This window comes from Lethenteron reissneri, chromosome 51, assembly GCF_015708825.2.
Source record: "Lethenteron reissneri isolate LAM-NWPU_2019-01 chromosome 51, ASM1570882v1, whole genome shotgun sequence".
Classification (NCBI taxonomy): Eukaryota; Metazoa; Chordata; class Hyperoartia; order Petromyzontiformes; family Petromyzontidae; genus Lethenteron; species Lethenteron reissneri.
In genome coordinates this window covers 5,347,879-5,358,454 of record NC_083829.1, presented here as the reverse complement: position 1 = coordinate 5,358,454, position 10,576 = coordinate 5,347,879, and the positions used below count along the sequence as shown (strand labels likewise).

The 10,576-nt window shown below is 44.2% G+C and overlaps 2 protein-coding genes across 2 annotated transcripts in view; one reads left to right on the top strand and one right to left on the bottom strand.

Moving 5' to 3' along the window:
• The window catches only part of ATP5F1C (ATP synthase F1 subunit gamma), a 375,672-nt gene that overhangs the window by 235,164 nt on the left and 129,932 nt on the right, over positions 1-10,576 (bottom strand). The window lies entirely within an intron of this gene.
• Positions 2,357-10,288, top strand: LOC133355492 (intraflagellar transport protein 122 homolog). The gene is made up of 6 exons (XM_061572807.1): positions 2,357-2,579; positions 4,833-4,899; positions 6,370-6,454; positions 6,736-6,814; positions 8,586-8,662; positions 9,888-10,288. Exons 1-6 carry the CDS (start codon positions 2,521-2,523, stop codon positions 10,037-10,039), a joined length of 519 nt encoding a protein of 172 aa, XP_061428791.1. The 5' UTR covers positions 2,357-2,520; the 3' UTR covers positions 10,040-10,288.

The following is a 10,576-nucleotide window of genomic DNA, read 5'->3' as shown; positions in this document are numbered from 1 at the left end:
TGGACTACAAACACGTTTCCGGAACGAATTATGCTCGCAATCCAAGGTTTTACTGTACTAATAAAACTAAACTATTTTGTATCTTAGCAGGTAGGGCCCACTGAGCTATTAGCTTCTCTTTCAAAGCGACTTGGCCACAAATACAAATATGTATTAATACTGCAGGAGGAATCCGATGAGCTATAAAGCTTTTTTCCCCCCACAGATGTTCAGTCAGCGGGGCACGGGGTCAGAACATTACAACAATACAAAAAATACCATCGGGGTGCAAAATATAAACCCATCCATGAACCGGATTACACCCTCAGATTTGTCAGAAAATGTAACTAAAGAGTTGGCAGGGATGGGGGCGTTGATTTTTTATTTTCGCTTTGAAATAACGGTGTACGTCTCCTCCACAGGTGGAAACAAACAAAAATAAAAGACGAACAACAGCAGTGCGACTTTCGCTCATTTATGTCATAAATGTTTTCTAAAGAGTTGGCAGGGCACTCCTGAAAAAGAAGAGTCATTAAGCTCACTCCTGGGTAAAACAAAACCCGCATAATTGTTTTTAAACTCTTTGGTTCTTTCGGTATTTTTTTTTAGTTTAACACCAGGATTGAGAAACGAACGAAGGGTCCCCATCGTTACATGACTCTGGAACACTTTCTTACTAAACAACTTCTGGACATCGACATCATGGGACACCTCCTTAACCAGTACCAAAATAACAAAAATAGGTTTTCCCCTTTTTTCTTGCAACGAAAAAGGTGTTAAGATGTTAAAACACCAAACTGAAACCTTTTACAAGGAATCACGTCTGCATGAACCATAATACTCGTGGTCAGAATGCAAAGAAAATAAACATACTCTGATAATATATGCATTGCCTTTGAAAGTGATTGTTCCACACCAGAGACAGCTTTCTTTTGAGCCTAGTTTGAAAACGGTGTTAGACCAAAGGACGCCAAAAGGTGTACAGCTCAAAGACAATGCACTATCAGAGTAATGAGGGCCCGTGGCTGAGCATCTACATCCTTTGCCACTACCAAAATATGAGAATAGGGTTCCCCTTTTTTATGGCAACAAAACAGCTGTGTTAAGATGTTAAAACACCAAATTGAAACCTTTTACAAGGAATCATGTCTGTATATATTATCAGAGTACGTTTTTTATTTGCATTCTGACCACAAGTATTGTGGTTAATGCAGACATGATTCCTTGTAAAATGTATCAGTTTGGTGTTTTACCATCTTAACACCTGTTTTGTTGCCAGAAAAAAGGGGAAAACCTGTTCTCACATTTTGGTACTGGCAAATGAGGTCCCATGATGTAGATGCTCACCGCCGAGCCCTCATTACTCTGACAGTGCGTTGTCTTTGAGCTGTACGCCTTTTGGCTTCCTCTGGCCTAACACCTTTTGAGACTAGGGTCAAAAGAAAGCTGTTTCTGGTGTGGACCAATCAGTTTCAAAGACAATGCACTTATTATTAGAGTACGTTTTTGGTTTGCATTCTGACCACAAACACTGGTTAATAAAAACTTAATTTGGAGCTTTCGTGACTGCAGGAATTACTCTTTGGTTCTTTCGGTAAAGTCACGTATAAAGATAAAATAGTATTTATTATTAGTATTTAATTTATTATTCTATCTTTATACGTGACTTTACCGAAAGAACCAAAGAGTACTGTGGTTAATGCAGACATGATTCCTTGTAAAAGGTTTCAGTTTGGTGTTTTAACATCTTAACATCTGTTTTGTTGCCATAAAAAATGGGAAACCCTATTCTCATATTCTGGACATCTGTAAACAAATCGCTTTATCGCTCAACGGATTCCTCCAGTGTGATCTGATTATGACTGCTTTAAAGGGCACGGGTTATACGTTTCGAACTTGTTAATCGTGTACCCTTTTCTTTTCGGTAATTAAACACTGAATTTGTGGTTATTTAAGATGTGGATTTGTGTGTGTTGGCATCACAGCCAAACCAATGGGCCTCATAAGCGCGGAGTGGAGATACCACCTTAAATGTTTTCCAGAGGTCAGATTTTTGCAGCTGTGAGCATCGGTGACTATAACTGTGGCGACGAGTCCCTAAATTGCGCTACGAAGAAAGGTCCGTTGCCCGAAACGTCGCCGATTTTGTCTCCTCCTTAGGCCACCGCACCACGTTGATCGTTCCCGGCTTGAAACCTAAGAATGAGAAAGCCCCGCTTTGCCCTCAACTGCGCATGCGCGCTGGCGGCCGCGATCCGAATTGGTAGCGCGGATAAAGAACGCGCCGAAGATGCCGCTTGCCGATTGGCTGCAGGGAAAGAAAGGGGCGGGGGAAGGGGTCGGTTCTCGACCAATCGGTGGCGCGGAGGATGGACACGGCACCCTGTACGTTGTACGGAATTAAATTGCGCTCTGTCACATTGCACGTCGGTGCAGAGCTTTGTAACAAACAAACAACGAAGACGTTTAACAAATTAAACTTTAGCTTCTCGGTTAAAAGGGTCAATTAACTAAGGGTTACGGGAGAGATTAAAAGTCACCATGAGGGCCGTCCCGTCGTGGAACGACAAAGCGTACGACAAGGATAAAGCGGAGCAATGGTGAGGCGGGGGGGGAGAGATGTTGACGATTATTTTAAACTTCGAGTGTAATATTGCCATTGTTATGTTATGCATCGTTGTAAAGCATCGTTGTTAATGTATCGTAATGTTATCGTTGTAATGTTATCGTTGCTTTTAGAGCGTTAAAGCGACGCGCCGGGTGTTGAGTGAACAGCGCGGTGCGGGTTGCCATGGTAACCACGACACTAAACGCGTTCGTATTTTAATATTTAGAATGTAATTAATTTGCTAAGATAGTCGACGTTTCATTTGCTCGACGTTTGTTTGCATTCCCACTAACAAGCCTTTCGTCTCAACGGAGCCTTCGTGTTTTTTTTAATTAGTATAAAACGCGTCAATCTTGACTCGAAGCTTTCGTGACTTGCCGGGATCTATACTCTTTGATTCTTTCGGTAAAGTCACGTAGGTAGAAAATATAATTATACCTCAAATAAAATGATACCTACGTGACTTTACCGAAAGAACCAAAGAGTATAAAACGCATCGTTGGAAGGCAAGACTTCAAACAAAGCCGTGCCAAGGGTTAATAAAGTTGTTACACATTCCATCTCACACACGCACACTCGATTAGAAGAATGACCCCACGTTTGATTTAAAATACGGTGGTGGTGGGGACTGTGCTGCCATTTATAATTTATTTATAGCTGATGTTGTGTTACGTTGCGTTGTTGCCCCCCCCCCCGCACCACCGATTAGAACGGTGGGCTACGTACGGTGCGAAAGAAGTTAAACATACGTACATACATAGAAACACATTCCTGCGGAGGGAGCTGGTAGGAACGTTGGGTTGCTCGGTCAATGGCCAGGGTCAACGGCGGCGTGGTGTATTCCGCAAATATGCCGACTGTGAGGGCAGGCACAAGCCGGCGTGAGTAGGTTAAACGTTGAGTTTTATAAGGGCACCACGGGGTGACCAGCCCCTCCCCACCCAGCCCCACCCCTCCCACCCCCACCCAGCCCCTCCCCACCCAGCCCCTCCCCACCCAGCACCACCCCTCCCACCCCCCACGTTTCGGGCGCAACACAAGCGTCCGTCATCAGGTGTGGGAGAGCCAAAGGCTTGTGATGCGCCCGAAACGTGATTTATTTTATTTCTACCTACGTGACTTTACCGAAAGAACCAAAGAGTATTGATTCCTGGAGTCACGAAAGCTTCAAATCAAGATACGACTCTCTGTGGCAGAGCCGGGAAAGTGGGAAACTGCTGCCCCCTACTTTTTAAAATCCTTTATATTAAGTTCACTTGCTTGCGCGCTTACGACCGTGCAAATCTTTCCGTCGTTTTTTAACCCACTTCCCGTGATCCAATCGAGCTGACATTTTCCACACAGACTCGTTGTGCGTGACAATTAATGTTCGTGAAATTTTTTTTCCAAAATTTTACACTTTTTAGGACAAAAATATGATATTTAATTACCAATTGCTTAATGGTGCCATGCAATCATCTGACCCATAGGTGGCAGCCATCTCAAGCCAGAGGACGAGAGGACTCTAGCCGCCACGCATATAAAGGATTTATAGTGAAAAACTTTGTTTTTACGGGTTAATTTTGGACTCGGTCACTTGAAGGAGGTAGCTCTGTGATATCTGCTTCCGCAAGATGTTCTCTCACACAGAGGGTTAGCACCGCCCTCGAAGACATCCGATCGTGTTTTTCGTCGAATGACATTACACCAATTGCACCATCAGGTTAAAAATAAGGCGAAATGCTGCTGCGAAACCATAAGATTTTTTTTTCGCACCTTTCAAACTTCATCCTCATGTCAGAGCGCAGGAAAAAAAACATCCTTGGTATGTAGCTATAAGATAAGCACCATCAGATGTACACTCAATTCTCCTATAACGCGCGTTTTCATAACGCGAATTGGATATAATGCAATGAATGTATTAGGGAACACATTTTTGAAAGCGGATGCGAATTAGATATAACGCGATCGAGCGAACAGAATTATGTCGCGTTAGTAGGAATAAGCGGTTGTGCGGCTGCCTCGGTGTAGCATCATATAATTCGAGGCATTGGGATGCTGCTGGATGCTTCTAAATGCTTTCCACGTGCCTCCGGTCTTTGTTTAGCCTGTGTACACATCTCACGTGTTATCGCGGACTGTGCTTTACCCCATATTATTTATCATAACGCGGTGTTCTTCAGGAACGCAACGACTGCTTTCTAGGAGAACAGACTGTATTTTCATTGACTTTTGCTTCCCTTTAACAAACCACCTGTTTCCTCAGCATAAATGACTTGGCGTTCAAACCAGATGGGACACAGCTGATCGTGGCAGCAGGCACCAAGGTCCTGGTGAGTTTAGTGTCCACAGTCTGTGAAGTACAGTCTAGTCTCAATACAATTGCAAAACGGTGATCATCAGCCATGATCAGTCCACTGCTGGATGAAGGCCTCCTCAAGCCGTCACCATCCCTCACATTCCCATGATGCAACAATGCACTGAGCACCTGAGTATGAGGCATCCCCACATTCGACATCACCTTGGGCCAGAGGTCGCAACCGGGTACCCGTACCCTACCCGATACCCGGCTACCCGTACCTGGCCGAGTACAGTGACGGGTAGCCATTTGCGACCCTGGTGCGGCCGGGTACGGGTAGGCCGTGAGTCACTGGTGAGTAACCGTTTGTCACTCATTTCCCAACGTCTTGTCTCTTCTCACAATTCAAGTTCCTAGAATCAACCCACCCGCGTCTGCAACATGGCTTCATCCCAGAGGTCGCAATCAGATACCCGTACCCTACCCGATACCCGGCCGGGTACGGGTAGCCGGATATCGGGTAGGGTACGGGTACGGGTACCCGATTGCGACCCTGGTGCGGCCGGGTACGGGTAAGGAATCAAAACCCGTTTGCGACCTCTGCCTTGGGCGCATTCCCTTCTGTGGCTGCCACTCAGTCGTTATTTCTGCCCATCGGCCATCACCCCTTTCTGGAGACATGTCCTGCCCAAGCCCACTTTTCTTAACGGCAAATATGGTGTCTCGAGCTTGCATTTGTTCTCTGATCCATGTGTTCCGCCTTCTGACAGTATAATTCCAAGCATGCAACTTTCCATACAGTAAACCCTTGTTAATTCTACTCATAAGGGGCTCTGGCCTTGCCAAATTATGCAATCTTCCGAATGATGTACAATGGCACTTCTCAGTGGCTTCTGCCCCAATAAAAAATCCAAATTATTTTCCAAAAAGAGTAACACTTACCATCAGTAACCAGCACTACACTAACGTTTCACCGCGCGCGCCACCACTAGACTGAGTAATTGTTTTGGTCGTGGAGCGGCGTCACTTTCACTTGTATGCCAAAATTGGACCATTCGGTACGGCAATTCGGCTCATGGTGAATTACTAATACTGTATATATGCTGAAAGCGCAGCCGTGCCCAATTATCCCCAATTACGAATGATCAAATACCGAAATAACGAGGTTTTACTGTACTTATTTTCCATACTTATTTGCAGTGTACACATTTCCGATCCGTGCCACATTTAAAAACTTTAACCTTCAGACACATTGGCATGTTGCTTAGAGATAGACACGGCTGCTCAGGAATTACTAGCGACGTATTTTTACACAAATTGCACATTTGCAAACTACGATTGGTTGTTATGATCCTGATTATGCCAATTTAATTCCTTTGTTGCACAGTCACTCACTCCGATGTTGACAAAGCAGGTTGCAGACCCGGCTTTAATTTTTTTCTTCTCCGAATGCTTTCCAGCAGAAGCCGCTAAATGTTTTTGTTTTGGTGCATGCATGTGCTAGGTTTATGACACGTCGGATGGGACGCTGATACAGCCACTGAAAGGACACAAAGACACAGTATATTGCGTGGCATATGCAAAGGATGGTGAGCTGATGACAATAATTATGTGATTGTAGTGATGAGGAAGATTCATATGATTAAATCCTGATGGCATCATTGTGATGATTTGGCTCTGATAATGATTACGTGATTGTGATGATGACATGATCATGACGACGGCATAACTGTAATGTTTATGTGTTTGACTCGTGATATAACTGTGATAATTACGATATGATCATGACATGTGATTTTGATATAATTTGTATGATGGCGACATCGTGAGGATTGCTCTGCGGAGATTGACGCCTGTGTTTCTCGCACAGGGAAACGCTTTGCCTCTGGCTCAGCAGACAAAAGCGTCATCATTTGGACGTCCAAGCTTGAAGGGATCCTCAAATACACGTAAGGGCATATTATGGGTTGGTGTTGGAGGACTTCATCCGGCAGTGGATTGACAAAGGGACTGTTTTTTTTATTGAGTGTGCAGGTGCCAGTATTAAGTGGGTAATGGTTACAGCTCTCCGATTCAGTGAAATGCACACATATGCTTATGAAGGGAGTAGCAGGAATTGAAACTGTGACCCTGTGCTAAAATTGATAGTTAGATGGGTGGGTGATTGCAAGAGGTTTCTTATAGAGCACAGTTGCTGAGCACAGACCCAAAGGCCCAAAACACCAAGCGACCAGAAATAAACAGCACAAATGAAAGTGGTAATTGATACGAATTTGTACGTGTCTTGCCTTGAGCAAGGTCATTACAAGGACTTGGAAAAAGATACGATGGGGGGGAATTCCACAGTGGAGTGGTGTGAGGGAAGAAGCGGAAAGAGGAGAGTTTTGTTGAACACAGTACGGATGAGATCAAACGGTCATGTTGGTAGACCGAGTCCTCAACATAGACGGTGAGTGAAGTTCACGGGAAAGGCAACCATGGTGGTAGCGATAGAAGAGTGATGAGGTTGCCGAGTGCCTATGAGCATGTAACTCAAGTGAATCAGTCGATGTGTCCGCTGGGTGAATTGCAGGCAAAGTGATCCTCACACTGAGGGTTTTCACTCAAACGCCCGGTTAAAGCTTCTTGGCTTACACGGGCTTACCGTGGGGTTTCGTGTGATGCGCTTATCTTGTAACATCTGGGGGCACACGCAGCATCCCTTGAGCCGCTTGGCAACAGCACACTTTGCCGACACGGGAAAAATAACAACGCGTTAGAGCGACTTGAGACCAATTACATTTGTAGGCTTACAAATGTATATGCACTCGTATACAGAAGCAGTGATGCATGCACGCACGCGCTTAAAAACCAGGTGGGATCCTATTGAGATGAAAGTCTGTTTGGCAAGAGAGGACGTGGAGTGTCATCGAAGTGCATCGCAGGACAAATGGTCTCTGTACATAAATCTAGTTACACTTGTGGGTTTGCCGCAATTATACATCAACTCGCATATACAGTATACCAGGTGGTTCAGGGGTAGAGCGGTTGGCTAACAGTCGGAAGGTCATGAGTTAAAATCTTGTTTGGGCATTAACTCTGCCCATCATCCATCTGGGGGTCAATAAATTGAGCACCACTTTGTGGGGAGGTCCTATGCATAAACTCAGCCCTGCCATAGAAATGTGAAATTTCCACCCTTGCCTCAGGGCTAAACATTGGAGATGAGTACCGGCCTCAGGGATCATTTGAGCAGGAAGTCACTTTCGTTTTGTTAAATAAACAAGGTCATATATGCTCACTGAGACTAGTTTGTGTCACGGGAGACCTGGGATGCAAACGGGGTCAAGTACCAGACAAAATATCTCTGGGCAGATAAACAATGCAGTGTGAATTGGGTTTATGGGTCCTTGAATGCAACCACATCTGTGTTTCAAATAAATGTAATTTTTAGTGCTTGATAAAATATCAGTTTTTGTCTGCACTACCTGGCCACATACATTGATAAGGAAATAATTACTACATTGGGAGATTGATGCCCTTTATTTGATGAGAGTAAATGAACGGATGAGTGATGATTGAGTGAATGGGTAAATGAGTGATTGGATGATTAGATGGGTGACTGGATGAGAGAATACTCGACGGAGTGGATGATTGGATGAGTGTGCAACTGAGTATGATTTGCAGGACAGAATGAATACATAGACCGTTGACCCATTACCCAACCCCATGTCTCTGCAGGCACAATGACGTCATCCAGAGTGTGGCCTATAACCCCGTGAGCCACCAGTTGGCCTCATGTTCCTCTAGCGATTTTGGTGAGTGCATTAGAGTGAATTGAATCCTTTCCACCACCCCTACCCCCCATTATTGGTAAGAGCACTCTGTATAACATACTTAGCACCATTCAACAAAAAAAGCATTTGACAAGCTTGACTTCTTGGTTCTTTCGGTAAAGTCACGTAGAAGGGATGTCGAGGCGACAGCGTTCAGACGCCTCGACAGACCTGGTTTTCACCTGAGGACGGCTGCTTGCGTTGTGGCCGAAACGTCGTGAGAATTATTTTATTATGTTTTATTTTTATTATTTTATTACTTCCCTTCTACGTGACTTTACCGAAAGAACCAAGAAGATGAATCCCTGCAGTCACGAAAGCTTTAAATCGAAATTCAAGCTTGACTGCTTATCAGACCCAGGTCGAATTCGTTTGAGAGTTTGCTTGTTTAAACATATGCCGCGGGATAATATTGGTCTGGAAAGCAATAGGCTGGTGGACTAAAACATTTTTACGTGGAGACAGAGGTACCCATAATGCACCACAGCAATGCATAATGAGTTTCTGTACATATATGGAAGATAAGAAAATATACGAGGATACCGTAAATAGTTTTGATCAAATTTGCAAATGATGTGACAAAGCCGCCATAACAGACTAAAAGTGCAGGCCTGAAAAACCATGAGAATGAAATCGGTCGACAATTTCTACATCTGTATCGCTGCTGCCTGTCAATCACATTTGCTCAAATTTATATTGACAGTGGCCTAAGTCAAGAGGACTGACCACAAGGCACTTCTTATGGGGTTGCTGATGTTTTTTGCATAATGCTTAGAGGCTGTGCTTTTTATTAAATCCTTTATATTAAGTTCACTTGCTTGCTTGCTTGCTTGCTTGCGTGCTTGCTTGCTTGCTTACGACCGTGCAAATCTTTCGGTCGTTTTTTAACCCACTTCCCGTGATCCAATCGAGCTGACATTTTGCACACAGACTCGTTGTGCGTGACAATTAATTTTCCAAAATTTTACACTGTTTAGGGAAAATGTTTTAAATATTGAATTACCAATTGCTTAATGCTGGCAGACAATCATCTGACCCATAGGTGGCAGCCATATCAAGCCAGAGGACGAGATGACTCTAGCCGCCACACATATAAAGGATTTATAGTGAAAAACTTAGTTTTTACGGGTTAATTTTTTTTGCACGTGAATTGTTACCTGTCTGTTTATATAATGCTAATGCTGTCTTTCTGTTCTATGTTTGCCAGGGTTGTGGTCACCAGAGCAGAAGTCAGTGCAGAAGCACAAGGCTTCCAGTCGCATAACAGTGCTGCAGGTAACGCCTGCTGCGGTAAAACACACGCGTGTTTTAACACGTGCTGCGGAAAAAAATATGCGTGCAGGTGGTTGGGCGGATTAGAGGTCACAACAATGAGCCCCTTGGTTCATATCCAGGTGTCAGCCACTTGTGATTAAACCGGGTACTGAGGTGTCAATAATTTTAACGGCCATCAATTACTGCACGAAATGCGCATCGCATTAAATTGGAATTTTGAAAAATTCCTGCTCGTGAGAATTCAAATGTTGGTTTGTCACGCGGCGAACTTTCCTGTCAGTGGAAGAGCAGGTGGGAAAGTGGAGCAGAGGTCGCTTGAAGGAATCTTCAGGAGTAGTTATGTAACATGGGTCATTGTCTCAAAGGGTTGCACTGGGATTCAAAGTGACATTTCGTCTCATGACAGGATACCGATAGCACATTTGGGATCAAACTGGTTGAAAAGACATAAAATTATATCAGAAGTAGGCTCCACGTGCAGGGAGGAGAGCAGTTGACTGAAACATGCATACCATTGTTATCTATTACACCTTGAATATTGCCATTTGTTGCTGGCCGCTTGGCGTTTTGTTTCTTTAGGGGCTGTGCTCATCACCTGCAATAAAAAGTATACGTACTTAC

Excerpts from the sequence above, each read along its gene's own strand:
- LOC133355492 (XM_061572807.1), top strand. The coding sequence starts at position 2,521 with ATGAGGGCCGTCCCGTCGTGGAACGACAAAGCGTACGACAAGGATAAA. Across the intron at positions 6,455-6,735 it reads CGTGGCATATGCAAAGGATG|GGAAACGCTTTGCCTCTGGC; the intron begins GTGAGCTGATGA and ends TTTCTCGCACAG. Across the intron at positions 8,663-9,887 it reads ATGTTCCTCTAGCGATTTTG|GGTTGTGGTCACCAGAGCAG; the intron begins GTGAGTGCATTA and ends TATGTTTGCCAG.